Genomic DNA, 19,834 nt, shown 5'->3' with positions numbered 1-19,834 from the left:
TCAAATTCTTTAAAGTAATTTCGCGTTTTTTTATCACATTTACTTTGAAATATTAGATACGTATGAAAGATTATCATTTTAACTAGGTTCATACCTTAAAGTTTCATTAATCACAAGTCACTACAGGAAAAATCTATAAAAGCAGGAAAATAATTATACAATAACCATGAGATCAAACCAAAATTATGCACATAATAATCAACCTCGAAACAGTTAAATGATTTCTAAAAACAAAATCAAAACAAATACGGAAAGGTAAAGCATCAAATTAAAAAAAAAAATCAAGTCTATATTAACAAGACCAGAAAAGTTGTTAAAGTTACGTTTGAGATCAATTATGCCTTGTAATAAATTAAAAGATATTTTTTAAAGATTAATTGATTACTCAAGCAAAAATTCAAAGTAATGAGGGTGAAGGAAAGACAACACGAGATTTAATTCTTCCCTGATTTGCCACCTTCTGACAAAGTAATGAATGAATATGTATGCATGTCTCACTTGAGTTAGTGATATCTACCCATTTTGGAACCAAAAAAGATTAAAAGCTTTATTTCCTAAAAAAGACTGGATACCCTCCTTATATCACATCCTTTTTTATTTTTATTTAAAGCACTTGTGTAGTTCAGTATTTACACACTACTTCAGGAAGCCTGAAGAATGAAAAAGAATATATAAGTGAGAAAAAGAATATATAAGTTTAACTGTTTGAAATTGAAGTTTTCTCTGGACGTATCTCCGGTTTGAGAAACTTGATAATTAAATCAATTCAGAATTATAATTAAAATTTCTCCTTGCCTGATCTAACTCTAAAAATGTAGGGATTTGAGGGCTTAACCCACACCAGTAACTGTATGTAAATCAGCCCCTTTGGGCGCTTGTTTGAAACTGTAAATTTCTCAAACGCAATAATTGTCAAACCTTAACCTATTAACCATTGATAAATATCATGAAAACTTAAACCAAGTAACCATCAATTCATCATTACAAACAAGCTTGGAAGGATACGACATGATCGCTGCGACTTCGAGTAAGCTTAGTAAAGGATGGCTTACCCCGGGCTGTTCTCAAGGGGCCTGATCTATTCCCGTGCCTGATTGGCAAAGATGTCTCATCTGCATTCAAGCTTGATGTTCCCTTTTCCATTTCTAGTAGACCAGAACTGTAATCCATAGTGATGAGGGAAGATTCAGGTCCATAAGTTAATGTCGGGGTTACCCCTTCACCATCCAACCAACTGCTATCAGAAAAGACAAGGTCACCTCCAAAATCCGATTCATGGCACAAAGACTCCTTCTCACTCTCATTGGTGTCGTTGTAGATCAACTTAAGAGCCTGCACAACTTCACCCATAAAAGGCCTTTGAGTGACCTCCGGGTGGACGCACAAGGAAGCAATAGCCGCCATCTTTGCCATCTCATCGAAGTCATACTTTCCAGCCAAAAATGGATCCACCACCTTTTCTAAACCTTCCCTGTATCTCAACAGAGGTCGAGCCCACGTTACAAGATTCTCCTCTCCTTGAGGTTGAGACATGTCCACTGGTTTTCTGCCTGTTATAAGTTCAAGCAGCACAACACCATAACTATAAACATCACTTTTAACGAGTAAATGGCCTGTCATTGCATATTCTGGGGCAACATACCTGCCAAATGGAATAGTAGAAATTGCACAAGTTAAAGGCTAGGAATTTACGATGGCATGAAAAATATAACGTCAATCTAGAGTTGAACATTATATAAGAATAAAAATCTCAGAGAATAACTTTATGACGTTGATTGATGATGTTATCTAATGTTAAAGAAATTGAAAACCATACAGCATCCGCGTACATACACACAGAACCACCGCCACATGCTATGGCAGTTAGGTTCAAACCCAAGCCGCGAAGTGGAACTCAAAACAATGCTAAATCCAAATCCCGCGGACAAAGTCTTAGAACATACCCAAAAGTACCCATGACCCTTGTAGAAATATGACCATTTCCTTCACCCGCTTCTCTGGCTAATCCAAAATCAGAAACCTTAGGGGTAAAGTCATCTTCTAACAACACGTTACTAGCTTTAAAGTCTCGGTGAATTACACGAGGATTGGAATCCTCGTGTAGATAGGCCAAACCTCTTGCAGATCCAATGGCAATTCTTTTCCGTGCTTCCCAATCCAGAGGGCAGTTTTTCTTGTCATCACCTTCAGGATCATTAACAGGAATTAAATTTGATTGATATAGAAAGCATTATAAATTGAAAAAATGGCACACACCCAGAACTAAAGAAAATAAGTAATAATTACCATGCAAATGAGACTCAACACTGCCATTGTAAACCAGCTCATAAACCAAGCAACGCCTTCTCCCTTCTATGCATATACCGAAGAGTTTCACAAGATTACGATGATGCAAACGGCTTAGCATCTCAACTTCTGCAATAAATTCACGGTCTCTATTCTGACCATTCCTTGTTAGCAGCTTAACTGCAACTTCATTTCCATCATCCAATGTCCCAGAATAAACACGTCCAAATCCTCCTTCTCCTAATACTCTCTGAGAATTGAATTTATCTGTTGCTTTCTCAAGCTCGGAAAAGGAAAATGTTTTAACGGAGAGAATAGAAGCAGCAATAGCGGACACAAGGGACATAGATCTTGAGCTCATAATTCTGCCTGACAACATAGATTCCAAGCCTGCATAATCCATCCGTTTATCACTTCAACTATGATACAGTTTACATAACGAAGTAAATTATCAAGACTCATGTGTCCAAGAAAACATAAAGTGGAATTCATTGTCTTGAATATGAAAAATGTTGACTTCACCAGTCTATTTGATTGTAGGTATATTCAATAGCCACCAAAAGTAAAGGGCATCTCACTAACTTATTGATCCAATAGAAATACTAGCGTCCTTTTAGTAGAAAATATGATATAAGGATATGTTACTACAGTCAAAGTACCAATGACAGGCCTAGAATCCTTGAGGGACAAGCAGAGGCCCACCAAAGGATTGCCTCCAAAGAAATTTTAATCCAGTAAGAAACATTACTTGACTAACCTTTGGAAAGTAAGTGCTATCCTTTTGAAATAGTAGTTATATTGATGGGGATAAGAATCTGTTTTACCATTATTATATAATGGTCCTCATGTAAATCACAAATATCTAATTTAATTGAGACAAAATTAACTACTTCATTAGCTAGGCAAACCTTTAAAAGCCAGTGTAAAACAAAAAGATATTTTCCAAGTACTTTTCAAAGAAAAAGAAATGACTAGACTAATCTTTGGCACATACTAAGCAAAACTTAGTGAACTGATAAAATAAAATTGCAAATGGAACTATACTCAACGTAACAAATGATATTTTAGGCATTAATTCAGTTAAGCATAATTTACAATAAATTGCTTACCAATCTAACAACAAATTTTTCCGATTCTATATAAGCATTTGAAAATTATTTTATGAAAATATTAACATATACAGTAAAATAAAAAGCTATACCATATCTCTTATTTAGATATGACGTGAGTGAAGGGCCCATAGCACTTGATGAGCTCCTAATTTTCCACCATTTCAACAAAATGAAAAATGCTCCAACCAAAACTAAAAAGGGTACAGCAGAACATAGAGAAATAATGAGTATGGTTTTAAGAGTCAATTTCTCGTGCTCATTCATGAAGGAAGCAGTGATTGGGAGAAAACCAACGGTATTACTGGGCAGGGGACTACTCCCAATTTGATATCCAGGTGGCAGTGATGATGGAATACCTGGATACCAACTGCATTAGTCTCATATATGATAATGATAACATAAAATGTCATAAGAAAAACGGAAACTACTACCTGGATAAGCAACGTACAATGTGGAATAATCACCAAAAAGGCTCCTATTTAGATGAACTTTTTTGTTCCAAAACCTCTCATATAACATAAGTGCAGTGGTATTGTCAAATTTTTCCCCAAGTGGAACCAAGTCAATATCGACAATGGTTCTCCACTGATTTTGATTGTCAGCACTGACACCTATTATCCTCACTTGGCTCTGCTTCAAATATGTTCCAGATGCAATTTCAATCTCTAACTCAGTAATGACTGGAAAAACAACCAGAGGAGCTACACCCAGTACTAGTCTGACTTTCATGGGAAATATACAGCCACAAGGTGAACCAAAAGGAGTTGCAGTGAATGGATCAGTACAGATTTGGCTACAAGCTGCAAGAAATTATTTTGTATGGTGAGTGTATGGCTTTATGGTATAGTCATGTTAGATAACAAAGATGTGGGGAATGCCATTTCACAGAATTGTGTGCAATTTAATAAGAAAAGGATTGAACTCGCACTCATGCCAACTGAAACTTCGAATTTCCCATTATAGAATATCTAGTTCCACTCCAATGTATTAAATATTTACTAAACCTTTCAGGCCAACCATACCTTAAGACAGCAGACCATGAGAACCTGAAGGCATCTTGAAATAACATTGTGAAACTAATACAATCCAAAATTTTCTTTTACCCCATTGCACTTTTACCCTTACCTAGTGAAGAAAACATCAAATATAGTATATTTATTAATTTTATAAAAAAAGTACTCAAGCATCAAACAAACTAGATCCGAATGATTCTTCCAAATAATCCAATTTATACATCATGCCTATTTACACTATCTTACCATGTATGAAAGTATCATACATTAAAAGAATCAATTTTTGATTCCCTTCACCAACACACAATACAAAATACAAACGTAGAGAATTGTATGAAAGAAAAAAGGACTATAATTAAAGTATTGCATCAGCAGAAAAGCCATTGAGATTTTAGAAATAGCCCTGACCATGGTAAAAGTAGTAGCAGAAGAGTGTATAACATTCAGGAAATACCTGGGTCTTTATAAGGGGACGGAACCACAGGATAAGATTTACCACTGTGGTGATGATGGTCATAATGAGGAAGTTTTGGTCTTGGAGTCACAATAGGACCTACATAAGAAAACTAATTCTTAGTCTCGTAGTAAACATAAAGTATAATGACCCGTTGGAAAATATGATAGCTTACCTTGAGACAGAGATTGCCTAGAAGGTTTAAGTAACAATGTCTTAGCTCGTTCAGATGAAGCAAATGGGACATTCATAGAAACTGAGTTCACTGCAAAAAAAAAAAACCTATCACTGTTATAGACAGCAGCATAGTTAAATTTGCAGAGAAAACGTCAGAAGGAATCTCTTAATATCATTTAAAAATAAATGAATTAGTCACACTCCTTCTCAAGTAGCCACCTCTGCCTAGTAGGCAAAAGACTTTCGTTTCCATTTAAAATCCTTTCCATGAATTCCAAAGTGATTTGATATGAACTGAGCTCAAGAACATAAAAGTAGCATAGGATTCATTTAGAAAAAAATCTATCCAATATTGGAAGGATTTTATACTACCATCTTATTTAATTTAATCTGGATTTAGTATTTTTCATGATCAAGAGCATATACATTATGCATATCCTCTAATATCCTTTTCAATGGATTAATGGAAATATAATAAAGTATTAAATCTCCAACTGTCAGGTACACAACCCAGCAAGATGGTAAATGATAACAAAACACACCTTTGAAAGGAAATTGGATAAATAACTGGAAGATCAAGGTGGCCTTCTCTAAGAAAATTGAATAAAACATGAGAGTCTCAGACATAATTACCAAACATTTTTAAGAAACTTCAATAAGAAAATGAGAAAGTTTGTTCACAGGAAAATCTAATAATTTAAAATATATTATGTTCAACAGCCACTGAGAGAAATGTCCGTTTACAGTTCAATCATTAAATACTCCAAAAGATGAAGCATTTTAAACATCATGTAACGATTGTCAAAAGATTACCTTATAATAGACTCCACATTTGCAGAGGATTAGTGTTATTGAATACAAAGATATAAAACAATAGATTTCCTACATTAATTAACATTTAGATTTTCAAGTATTCCAGTGCTAAATCGTTGGTCTGCATAAAACACTACAGGGCAGATGTTAGCGAATGCATTTTTCAACTAATACTTCTTTGACTGACAAAGGTTAGCAGACACTATCTCATGTTTAACTGCACAGCAGATTCTGACACATCAACACAGACTTACTAGGCACATGCACACAACAGATCCCATATGTACAAGTCTTCTAAAATTCCTAAATGAAAAAAAATACAAGGGGAACACACATGCCCCATTAAAACAAAAACCACCAAAGACCACAGCAATATGTCTTAGGCCAAATTTGAATTCAAATGGAATCCCTGCCCCAGAATGTATGACATTACATTCAGATCAATTTTCTCTAGAGAGAATGCCAGAGTTGCAAATGAAAACATTGAATTTGGAAACGAATTTATTTGTCTAAATATCTAATGCAGCAACGTCGAACTGTTTTCAACTGAATGCAGTCAGCTACATTCACCAAACTATAATGTTCCATTGTGAATCATGCCTGTCTATATAGACAAAATATTTCCCTTGCAATTCTTCTTAATGATTTCACCTATAATTTATCTCAGTCTTCTTCTACCTCTAGTAATAGGTAATTAAGGATACTCTCCATCTATCTACTCTCCTAACTAGGCTTTACTTGTGTTATGCACATGCACCCAATGATCCAACCACCTAAACTGAGATGCTACCATTTTTCAGCAACAGATGTATAGGCCAAATTCTCTCTAATACATTCATCTTCAATCCTATCTCATGCCCCCTCTTCCAACTTAACATCTCATGGCTACTACGTCGGTTATATTCTCTTGTAGGATTTGCACTGCCCAAGAATCAATTCCCTGTCACAATGCAGGTCCATAATCAGGTACTGAATATATAACTAAATAGAATCCAACTTGTAGGCATAAACAGTGATTTCATTTTAGTCTAGTCTATGAGAAGCATGCTAGAAATGCTTTGTGACAAATTCTCAGATTAGTGGATGAAGAAGAAGCCAATGTGATGAGAGATGGAAAATGAGCAGTAGGACCAGATAGAAGAGTAGTGGAATGCAGTCATAACATTAAAATACTAATGATGTCCGCTTGTAAGCCAATCCACACAGACCAAACTACTCTATTTACAAACATAGGCAAGATTCAATGTACCCAGCAAAGCCTCATGAAAGAATTAGGTTTCATATATGAGGAGCAAGTATTATCTAGAACTACCGAATAATTAAATTATACAGCCGCACATCCAGTCTAACAAGAACTACATGTAAGAAACACTAGAAAGCTGCTCAAGACCGAATAATCAAGAAGAAAAACAAATTGAACAAAATTTAAAAAAAACAACTAATTATTAAGCATAAGATGAACTCCCGACATAATCAATAGTCATAATAACTTTCTACTACAGTTAGGTGCTGTCAACATCAACCCATTGAACGACCATCGCCCTACAGTGAAAATGCACTAGGTAACTTATAGTTACAATTCACCAATTTCATTGTCTGCCACATGTTAGCTAATGAGCAAATATTAGCTTGACATGCTACGGCTCAACCTCAACAAATTAATTCTTCAATCTTCGTAGATTTCCTTCCACCGTTATACACTCTCCCTGGTGTAACCATTCAAAGACACTGCACAATTGAAAACAAACCTCTCTCCAAGAAATTTCACGCGGCAGAAAACGACAAAGGCTCGTGAAATCGTTGATAGTCATTCATGAGAGCAAAATAATATCAGCATGCGAATTGATTAAGCAGCGTAAACAACAGGAAGGAATCATCGTGTTTGATACCTTGGAAAGAGAGAAGCAAAAAATGAAGGAAAACATGGATGAACACGAAGGAGGTTGACATCAAAATCATCGTCAGTAATTGAGCTCGTAGAAAGTCGTTATCGTACAGCAGTTACAGTGTACACAGCAGCGGCATTGGAGTGCGTAGCGTGAGACGCCGAAGGAAGCATCAGCACGCGAATCGGAAAACCTAGAGGAGAGAGAAGAACGTAAAAGATGACAGTGGATTGAGGAATGCGAAGCTTCTAGAACCCAGAAATGCAGCAAAAGAGAGGACCAATGGCTCCGATAACACGCCGCTTGTACGAATAAGGTGAAGAAGAAGAAGAATATTGTTGAGGAAGAAAGGTAGAGAGAAATTAGAGAGAAAGAAAAATGGTGGAAGAGAAGAGAATTTTGTTGAAATGTGAGTGAATGAATGTGTTTACGCAATTGAAGAGAGTTGATGGTGTAACACGAGTTTGTGAGTGAGTGTTGGAGCCATAAACGACAAATGAAAAGCCGTTTCATGGCGTCATTTGAAACAGTTCTACCACTTCTTTTCTTCATAGGCTGACGCAATTCCCTATAGAGAAATTATCCAATGTGATGCGGCATCATGGAAGAAGGTGGGCCTCTTTTTTCTCAAATCATATTCATCCTTTTCATCTGATTATCAAATCAAAACGCTCCAATGTGCCAAACCATATGCTCATTCTTTTTGTTCACTAGTTCTTCCTCCTTTTGGCATTTTTTTAGAGTTTTTTATTATTATTTATGAAGAACATTAATTAATCTATAGCTGTTGTCTTTATTCTTTCATCTTTTATATTGTTTTGTAATAATTGTTTAAGGTTTTTTTTCTTACTAAAATAATATAATTTAATATTTTTCATTGAATTGTCCATTTTTTTTTTCGTTTTTCATTTTCATGTTTATTTTTTTTCTCCGCTTTTATGACTATTTCCGCTCTCCTTACTTTTAATTTTTTTTTTCATTTTGAAAGGTAAAAAATGTACATAAAAAAATAAAGTTGTATAACGATACAGATAAGATAATTAATTTATATGTGTGCATTTATTATTATTTAAAATAATTTAAAAAATTATAAATGTTTTATTAAAAAAAATTACTTCTTTATAACTAAATTTAAATAACACTTAATAAAGACTGAATATTATTATTGTTTATTACCATTATTAAAATATAATACAAATTATTTATTACCAATACTGAACTACAAAATTTATTTATTACCAATACTGAACTACAAAAATTATTTATTACACTACACAGGTGCTCTTTTAAGAGAGCTTTACCTACACTTCTAAAATGTTATTAGATAGTACGAAATAATACGATTATAGTAATTAGTTAAAAATATTTTTAATTCATTTTTTTTAAAATAATTAGATTTTAAATTTAATTCAACTTTACAATATATGGTTATATATTTGCATTCATTTATATACTTTGAATTGATTTTATCTTTAGTTGGTGTCGCTAGTGCAAAAACAACATATAATGTCACGCGTTCAACGTCTAACCATTAAATAACCAATGTTAAAAATGATCTGTGACATTTTTGTAAATAAATCCAATTATTAGACGTCGTTTAGAATTGTAATTCAACGTCAATTTATTATATTGGGTATTTTTTGCGAAAATGTTTGTCGCCAAGGTGAAAATGTATTTACGTATAATGTCGAATTCCCTAGAATTAGACGTCAAAAGGATATAAAACGTCGAATGTCCCAGCGTTAGACGTTAAAAGGTAATTCAATAAAAATTTGAGCGAGAGATTAAAAATTCATTCATTTTATATTAGCACACGATACCCTTTTCTTTGCTCAAACTTTTCTGGGACGAAGTTTGACTATCATCACATGTAATTTTTCTTTCATTTAATGCATGTTAATTAACTACTTTATGTATGATTTTTGTTTGTTTTGACCGATTATTTTCGTGTTCTTGTCCTTCATATGCGCATTCTGCTTTCTCTCTTACCGGTGGTAACACTTTATTTCGACGAACCCATCTTTTGAAAGTTAGTTTTCGTTTTGAAGAACTTATTTGTTGTTGAACTTGTTTGTTGTTGTTATTTGGTTGAACTAGTTTGTTGTTGTTGTTTGTTTGAACTTGTTTGTTGTTTATTATTGTTGTTTGTTGTTGATACTACACTACACGTTCATAGTTCATGGTTTATAAAATACCAAAAACTGAACTTTGTTGTTTTTCTACTTTTTAGGTCTCGTAAAGTTGTAAAAAAGGATCAAAATTAATTAAAAAAACAAAAAAAATTGATTAACATCGAATATTGACAAAATTCAACGTTAATTTGCTTTATTGTAAACGTCGAATTGTTCTATGTTCGACGTCAATTTAACGTCTCCCGATATGACGCCGACTTCGAATTCGACGTGAAAGGCCGAAAAACAACAACATTATACGGTGTTTTTGTACTAGTGTGTGAGACTTCTAATATATTCTCCCACGTCAATGTGAGATTTGTACTCATTTATATACTTTGAATTAGTCTTATCTCTAGTTGGTATAAGACTTCTAATATATTCTCTCATGTTGAGACATATATATCTTGTACGTTTGACTGACATTAATGGATGGTCCAGTAGTAACCCAATAACGGATGGAAAACAAATTTTACCCTCTTTGAAAAGATACCCATTATTCACATAGAACCCTCCTTGAGACTTATGTATATTATCTTCATAAATGGTGGAGAATCTTGAGAATATAACTAAGCTATGTTATTAAATCAAAGAATTTGGGCTACCAAAGTGGATAAAAGATTGTTTCGTCTTGATAAAGCATCTTAGCCACAATATTGGATTTACTTTTCTTGTATTTAATCATACAGGCGAATTGCTCCAAATACTCTAACCATTTGGTCTGTCTCTTTTGCAACTTATGTTGGCCCTTCAAATATTTAAGTGACTCATGGTCATTATGAATGACAAACTCCTTGAAAACAAGGTAATGTTCCCAAGTTTGAAGGGCCCTCATTAGATCATACAACTCCTTGTTATAAGTGGGATAATTATAAGAGGCACCATAAAGTTTTTCACTAAAATAAGCAATTGGACGTCCTTCTTGCAATAAAATCGCACCTATGTCAATTCCCGAGACATCACATTCTAGCTCAAAAGTTTTGGAAAAGTTTGGTAAAACTAGAATTAATGCCTTAGTGAGTTTGTCTTTGAGGATATCAAAGACCTTTTGGTGTTCCCCCCACCCCCCCCCCCCCCCCCCCCCCCCTTTGCCTCAATGGAATGTGACATCTTTCTTCACTAACTCATTTAGTGGTGAAGCTAGACTAGAGAAGTTAGGAACAAATATTCTGTAAAAGATTGTCATACCATGGGAGCTCATAACTTTTCCCATATTCTTTAGGGCTGGCCATTCTTGGAAGGCTTTTATTTTCTTGGAGTCAGAATGAACCCCTTGCTTATTAACCACAAAACCAAGGAAAATGATGCTACGTACACAAAAAATGCACTTATCTATGTTAGCAAACAAATGATGGGCGTTTCACCCTACACCTCCAAGTATTTCCTCTTGCGGCTCTAAATTTTTCGAAAACGAAAATACCTATTACACCCTAATTAAAACCAATTAGAATATTATTAATTTTAATAAAACAAATTTTTTTTTACGAGATTCTTTTAACAACTTTATCCTTCTCCAAAGCTCATTTCTCTCATATTTCTCTTTCTTTTTCAAATATGAGTTTCTCTCCTCTCTTCTTTGCTTTATTTTCTTTCTCCTCAATTTTCTTTAATTAAAAGAATGACGAAATAGAAACGGTTTTGAATTAATTAATTATTTTTTAAATTAAATAATTTTACTTGTAAATATTTAGTATAATCTAATAAAAATTTGGTTAAACCCCTTTAGTTGTCCCTATTTATGTATTTTTTTTCAGTTTGATCCCCGTTTTTTTAAAATTCCCAATTGAGTCCTAAATAGTGCTAATTTGAATCAATTGAGCCCCTGTCGTTAATTTGGTTTAACGGGGTTAAGTTTTTGCTGAGGTTGATAGTTGAATATGTGGAATTTGGTAATTAAAATTTCGAAAGGAATGTGCCTGTGAGAGTTTTGTGAACCTTGCGCGAGACTAGGTGATGTTGTTCTTCTTCCTTACGGTGCACGAAGGTGGACATTGATGGACAAAGGAGATCTTACGATTTGGATTTTTGCTTGATGGTTATGAGGCGCAGTGCGATGAAGATGATTGTGGCTGCTAGTCCGATTTCGCCCAATCTTCATTAGGGTTTTTCTGTGATTGGGTTTTCCTTTGCAGGTTGAGGAAGACAGTAATGGCTCATGCAGGAGGAAGGAGAATTGTGGTTGATGTGATTCACGATTCGATGCTTCTGCATTGGAGAAGTTTCTACATCTTTGCGATTTCTGTCTCTCTGGGTTTGATGATGAACGCGAGAATGAAGATGCTTCCAAGGTTGACGTCCTGCCCTTGCGGTGGTGGTTTAAACGGCGCTGTTGCGGCGCAAGGAAGCTCTGGGTGGCAGCAGTCGCAACGGCTTGTAGTGTTGGGTGGTGTTTGAATGACGGTGAGGGAGGTTGATGAAGATGTTCGCGAACTGGCGGAGAAATCGAACTCGGGATGGCGTTGCGATTCGCGTTCGAGGGTTCTGCTAGAGAAGATGAAGATGGTTGATGGAATGCTGTAAATTGATTGCGCGACGGCGGCTCAAGGTGGTCTTGCAGCGACAACGCTGGTGTTGGGTGATGGCGAGGTTGTAGCAAGGCGGCAGGGTGGCTGACGGTGGCCTAGGGTTGCCCATGGTGTTGACGGTGGCACAAGCACATTCCTCTTAGCATGCCACATTTAAAAAAATTGACACATCAACCTCCAACCCAACAAAAGCATAACCTCGTTAAGTCAAATTAACGGCAAAGGCTCAATTGATTTAAATTAACATTATTTAGGACTCAATTCAGGATTTAAAAAAACAGTGATTAAACTGGAAAAAACCTACATAAATAGAAGCAACTAAAGAGTTTAACCTAAAAATTTATGAATAATATAATTAAATTAAAAAAAAACTTAAAAAACCATATGAAAATCTAATACATGTTTTTCATATGAATTTTAAATTTTTAATAAATTCTTCATGAGTTTTAAATAAATTTATTTTTTTAATAAATTAAAAAAATTCACACAAATTATTTTATAAAAAAATTTAAAGAAAATAAAAAACTAATATAATAAATTTAGCATTTATAATTAAATTATAATAAAAAACTAATTAAACATTTACAAATAAGCTAATAAGCTTAGTAAAACTAAATTCAACATTTAGAAATTATCTAATTAAATATTTTAAAATAATGTAATAAATATTTATAAATAATATAATTAAAAATTAAAAAAATTCAAAAACTATGTATCGGATATCCAAAGCATGTTTTTCGTATGGATTTTAATTTTTTAATAAATTTTTCATATGAATTTTAAATAAATTAAAAAAATTTATACAAAAATTAAAAAAAAAATCAAAAACTAATACAACAAAATTTAACATTTATCATTAGATTATAATAAAAAACTAATACAATAAATTAAATATTTATAAATAATTTATTAAATTTAATAAAATTAAATTAAAAAATTAAAATATATCTAATTAAATATTTTAAAATAATCTAATAAATATTTATAAATAATAAAAATAAAAATAAAATAAATTTCAAAAATCATGTATCGGATATGAGAATCCGATACATGTTTTTCATATAAATTTTAATTTTTTAGTAAATTTTTCATATGAATTTTCAAAAAAAAAATTCTTTAAATAAATTAAAAAAATTCATACAAATTATTTTATACAAAATTTTAAGGAAAATTAAAAACTAATACAACAAATTTAACATTTATAATTAAATTATAATAAAAAACTAATACAATAAATTAAATATTTAAAAATAATTTAATAAAATTAATAAAATTAAATTAAACATTTAGAAATTATCTAATTAAATATTTTAAAATAATCGAATAAATATTTATAAATAATATAATTAAAAATTCAAAAATAATTTCAAAAACCATTATGAGATATGAAAATCTGATAATTTTTTCAAAAATCATTTATAAATAATATCGGATATTGAGATCTGATGCAGATAAATCGAATTTTGATATCCGATCTATTTCAATATTCAATTCATTATTTATCGAATTTTTATATCTGATTAAAAACTGAGAGTTTTATAATAAATTTATAAACTTGTTTGACGCGAAAAGCTTAAAAAAAGTCATTCAACTTTAATGTTTACCAATAACACAACAATAACACTTCTTAACAAATAACCTCTCTCAAATCTCTCTCAAAGACCACTGAAAGCAGTGGAGGGAGATACTGAAGAAATGAAAGGAGGTGTAGGGAAGAGGGAAGTATATATTATACGATCATTCACTGACATCCTCAACTAAATTCAATAAAAAGAATTTAATCCACACCAATCTCATTAATTACGAGGACATTTATGTAAATTTGAGGTGTAAAATGTGAAACCTTGGAGGTGCAGGGTGAAACACCCACAAATGATTGACTCTAAGAATGGAGAGGATTGACCTAAGATGATGCATATACTCATGCAAACTCTTACTATACACTAAAATGTCATCAAAATAAACAACTACAAAATTTCCTATGTAATCCCTAAGGACATGATTCATTAGCCGCATGAATGTACTTGGTGCATTAGTAAGGCCAAAAGGCGTCAACAACCACTTTATAAACTAAATTTGGGCTTAAAAGTAATTTTCCACTCATCGCCTTCTTTGATTCGAATTTGGTGATAATCACTCTTAAGATCAACTTTATAAAATATGTTCGAACCCTACAACTCATCCAATGTATCATGTAGTCTAGGATTGTATGCCTATACTTTACTTTTATGTTGTTGATGGCCCTACAATCACAACACATGTGCCATTTCCCATCTTTCTTGGGCAATAACAACACAAGGACTTAAACTCTTTTGAATCCACCCCTTATCTAACAAGTCTTGAACTTGAGACTCTATCTCCTTAGTTTCTTGAGGATTTGTCCATTAGGCAGGTCTATTAAGAAGACTAGCCCCAGGCACAAAGTCAATTTGATTTTTTGTTCCTCTAAAAGGAGGAAGCCCAGTAGGTCCCTCTTCAGGAAATACATCATCAAATTCCTTCAAAAGATTTTATATGGAAGGAGACAATTCTTTAGTTATAGACTCACTAGTTGTGCATGTGAGTGTTCCTTGACACAAAAAGACGTACAAAGGTTGTTCAACATGAATAAGGTTTTCAAAAGATTTCTTAGTTAAAAGAGTTTCATGTTGAATGACCTCATGGGAGGGAACACCACTCTTCCACACCTCGGACTCATCCCTAAGGACCATTCTTTGATTTCTTTTTTACTTTTTTCTTTCTTTTTCTTCAAATTCCTTGATGAGTTTCATTTGTGCTTGATCCTCTACCATTTATGAATGTCATAAAGGATGAAGCAAAATTTGTTATCATTCTGGAGGACAATTATTTCATTAGAAAGACCATTATGAGTAGTTTTACGATCAAACTGCCATGGTCTCCCTAACAAAATATGGTAAGCTTCGATGGGAACTATGTCACATAAAACTTCATCTTTGAAGTTCCCTATGGATATTTGTACCTTGACTTAATTCTTTACTGTTATATCCCTATCTTCATTTAGCCAATGAAGTTTATAAGGTTTGCAATGGCGTATGACAGTCAATTTTAACTTCTCATCCAATTTAGTGCTGCTGAAATTTCAACAGGATCCATTGCCCACAATGAGAGAACACGTTTTATTTTGAATTTGACATCTTGTATGAAAGATGTTCTCTCTTTGGAAAATATGTGAAACACTAGGTTGATTGCTAAGTACTCTTCTCACCATGACAAGGTTGCCTTCACAAGGATAAGTAGCCTCTCCACTTTACTCTTGTGCATTTTCACTCTGTCTCTCACTAGTATTGGAGTCTTCCTCACTACTATAAAGATCAATGCCCCTTATGATGATGGTTCTCTTGGTGTGGCACTGATATGCTATGTGTCCTCTTCCTAGACACTTAAAGCATTTGATATCACTAGTGCGAGTGTGTGTGGAGGATTCAATCTTACCCTTCTCAGGTACCTTTTCTAAAGGCTTAGTTGGCTCTTCCTCTTTAAAACTTTTCTTTTCATAAGAGTTAAATAGGACTTGAGTTTTCTTGGAAGAAGATGTTGATAGGGGGAGCTATGTGAAGGCTAAACCTAAACTCTTGTGTGTTTTTTATGATGACAACAACAAAAATGTTTTAACAGTTTCTTGCACATATTGAGAAAAGTTGTGTTTATATGTTTGTTTGTGCTCGAACTATTTGTTTTGCATACTTATTGTGGTTATACATGAGATTATATATGTGGTATGCATATTCATGATTTTGAATGGTAAAACTCTTTGCACAATGCATATCTGTATGAATTAATCAATTACAGTGTTTATGTAATCAACTAGATTCATCAAATATCAGTATATGCTTAAATGTGACAAACTATAAGTTTTAACTGATTACATTATATGTATAATCAACATAAGCCTCTTCATTATCCTTGCCATGGAAGTAGGGCAAGTAACCTTTCACTTCTTTAGGAGGGGGTTCTCTTCTTTTCCTTCTAGATGAAGAAGCCTGATTATAGTATTCTCATACTTTCAAACTCTCTTGTTCAAAATTAGACTCCCCACTCCTACTTGCCCTTGACCTTTCTCTCTTTTGGAATTTTTCTTCTTTTAAAACCTTAATGTCATCTACTAGTAATAAATTTATAATTCTTTATCAATCTTATCACTTCTCATCATTTGCATTTCCTTTTGGTGCCATAGTTAAGTACTCTAAGTTGTTTTGAAAGTTCTCTAAGAGTGATAGATTCCTTAAAGTCACTTACCCTATGTGGAGACAGATCCTTAACATCTTTTAATTTCAAGAGTTTTCCTAACTTGAAGAAGTTGCAAGTTTTCACCAAAAGCTAATTCCTAGGTAAGAGAGTTGAGTTAAAGACTGCTTCAATACCAAGTCTTACCTAGAACGTCTCTGGTACTTGTTTTTACCACTTTCAAGATAAGATTACCCTTAATTTCAAAACATTGACTCACACAAACAAGAAACAACTTAGAAAAACCCTAGATTCCTAATTCAGACTTCTAATGTGACAAGGATTATAGTTTAATCTCTTGTAGTCTAAATCACTCCTAAACACGTGAAAAGAGATAACGCAATATGAAAATCCTAAGGTGAGGCGTGAAACTTCGGTTCCAAGATATTCTCACTGTTTAAGTCCAATTTTAACTTTGAAAACCTTGAAAGAAAATGACCAAGAAATGGAAGAACACCAAAGCTTCTTCCAAGACACAAAAGCTCCACAACAAAACTAAACTCTCTCTCTCTCAATTTTGTATATTTGGTGAAGGTAACAACTCTTTTTTCTCTGAAATTTGGGCTAAACTCGATTGTTTCATCTCATCACAACTACACTTGTGTAGGAAATTTGTTGGTCTTCATCTTGACAACCACGGTCTAAACATTCTACAAGGCCACCAACACCTAGAATGCTACCAACCATCAGAATATCATAACACCAAAATCTGTATTCCAAAATCTGCTTTGTTGTCTTCCTTAACACCAAGCTAGTCCAAAATGCCAAGAATATAATCAAGCAAATGTTAAATGAAAGAAAAATATAAACCAGAACACTTTGATACATATAAACGATGTACACATGCTCTAATTTGAAAATCTTTTCAAAATTATTTCGTTTAGCATGTGTATTTGTTAAACATAAAAGATGGGGAGATTGTTAAGATAAAATTGTCTAGAGAATATATCATCTAAAAACTTAGGTCTTAAAATTTAATAAAAAAGAATTAAACGAAATATCGCTCTATATTAAATTTTGTTTTAAAGAAATAACGTCTAAGAGAAAAATATTTTGGAACACGTTTTATAGACGAAACCAAGCTTATAATAATATTTTCTAGACTATATTGATGAACAAAGCTTTATAAACAACATCTAATAAAAGGAAGTGTCTTACCTAATGGATCATCTAAAGACGATATGAGTAACAAACAACATCTAAATGTCTAAATGAACAACGTCTTACAAGCAAGCGTTTTATGATAAAAAAAAATCTACCTCAATGATAATTATGAAGCCTAAAATGTGTTTTATTCAAAACACTTTTAATTCAAGCAAGCGTCTTAAGAAATGTATCGTCTAATAAAAGACCGCTAAGCGCTGCATATCTCAAACAACTTTTCATAAAGCATCTAATGTTTTACATCAGTTAATGATCATATATGTTTTATGCTTTACCAAAGGATACATTTATTAATGAAATGAGAAATGATAAAATATTTTGAACATGCAATACGTCCTAATGTTTATCAACGTTCAAAATATTTAATGCATGTATTATAACGTGCTTTGATTCTTGTATACCTTGTTCTTCATATCTGTGCCAATGATAAAAGTAGAAAAACTTTATATAAATCATTGCACCCAAGAAAAAGACGATGGGAGATATGAAGAATATTTTACAATGTTTCCCTTGAAGACTTATACTTTGAGACATCGTACAAGCTAAGCTTTGCTAAAAGCTATGAAAAAGCACTAAGTGAGAGAACTCACTAAGGGATGAGTCGGTAGGCAAGCTTATTCGTTGGGTGAAGAGTCCGAGTCTGTTTTATAATTTTCAAGTTATTTTTAGGCCTGATGTCTTTGGGCTTCCTTTTCAGGTTTCTTAGGTGGCTTAAACACTTGTTCCTATATATAAGAGCATTAAATACATATGAAGACACCTTGGATGGTCATTATATGAAATTGGTTTACATTAGGAGAGGATTCCCTTGGTTTTTGTCATAGAACTCTGGTTATTATCAAAGACATACTTCTTTGTGATGAATCTTTATTGACTCATCAATTTGCTAAATGAAATCATCTTCATCTCTGTCTTATTTTGCATTACTCTTTGATTTATTATTGTTTGTGCCTCTTAAAGATTCAAATTCAGAAGTGATTGTAATAATGCGTGATTAGAGCTTGCAATAGTTTTTAGGTGCCTTAGGAAAAGGTCTTCTTCTTTTTTGTTTTAATTTCTTCTGTATCTCTTCAATTTGTAAATCCTAAGTTCTTCACCATGGAGAGCAAACCTATTTATTTAAATTAGATGTAACAAACTTATTGATCGAGGTTGTATCCAAATCAAATTAGTATGCAATAAAATGCATTATAAACTAGAAAGTGACTCCTAGGTCGTCTCTCAAGGACTAACATTTGGTTCAGTCATTAGATCAAACACGTGGCGGGGGTGGTTTATGAACAGTTTTGTGAACTTAAATAAACCAAATTAAAGGAAAAATTCAAACAGAGATTAAAATAGGTTGGCATATAGGTCAATTGCAATGCTTCCAATCACAGATTAACAACAATTAAACACTACTCTCAGCCCCATTCCAACACGAATTAACCAACTAAGCGAAGGTTAATACGGTCTTCAAAAACATGAATTAAGCAAACACATTGCACACACTCAATCAATTCTGCACTATCACATATTAAACAATTGTGACTTTAACCAACTAAGGGATGATTAAACACAAATTAGGCAACTAGGTGTATACCCAACTGTGAGCACAAAACCGAATTGACATCATGCAAGGCAAGAATAGCACCATCCATTACAATCTAGAAATCTCAACGATGCAAAGCAATATTGCTAATCACCAACCCACACAGATTCAAGCTATCATCAAGATGATTTGAAAAAAGCAAAATGAAATTAAAGTGCAAATGACTAGACATGTAAACGAAATTGAAATGCAATGCAAAAACGAAATTGGAAACGTAAATGCAATAGGGAACGAAATCGCATGATTGAAAACATAAAAACAAGAATGGAAAACAAAAAGGAAATTGCACTTAAAAACGAGATTCAATACAATAAAGGAGACAAAAAAGCAAAACCTAACCCCCCCCCCCCCCCCCCCAAAAAAAAAGGGGGGGGGGGGGGGGGGGGGGGGGGACTAA

The 19,834-nt window shown here is 33.2% G+C and overlaps 1 protein-coding gene across 1 annotated transcript; it reads right to left on the bottom strand.

Moving 5' to 3' along the window:
- Positions 1 to 830: 830 nt before the first annotated feature.
- Positions 831 to 8,220, bottom strand: LOC108336461 (receptor-like serine/threonine-protein kinase ALE2). Its single transcript, XM_017572924.2, has 8 exons — positions 7,745 to 8,220; positions 5,041 to 5,130; positions 4,866 to 4,964; positions 3,830 to 4,198; positions 3,488 to 3,754; positions 2,287 to 2,676; positions 1,944 to 2,184; positions 831 to 1,642 (listed from the first exon to the last, which is right to left on the bottom strand). Exons 1-8 carry the CDS (start codon positions 7,812 to 7,814, stop codon positions 982 to 984), a joined length of 2,187 nt encoding a protein of 728 aa, XP_017428413.1. The 5' UTR covers positions 7,815 to 8,220; the 3' UTR covers positions 831 to 981.
- Positions 8,221 to 19,834: the final 11,614 nt, after the last annotated feature.

The sequence above is a fragment of the Vigna angularis genome, chromosome 7 (genome assembly GCF_016808095.1).
Source record: "Vigna angularis cultivar LongXiaoDou No.4 chromosome 7, ASM1680809v1, whole genome shotgun sequence".
NCBI classification, from domain to species: domain Eukaryota; kingdom Viridiplantae; phylum Streptophyta; class Magnoliopsida; order Fabales; family Fabaceae; genus Vigna; species Vigna angularis.
This window is presented reverse-complemented; position numbering and strand designations above follow the sequence as displayed.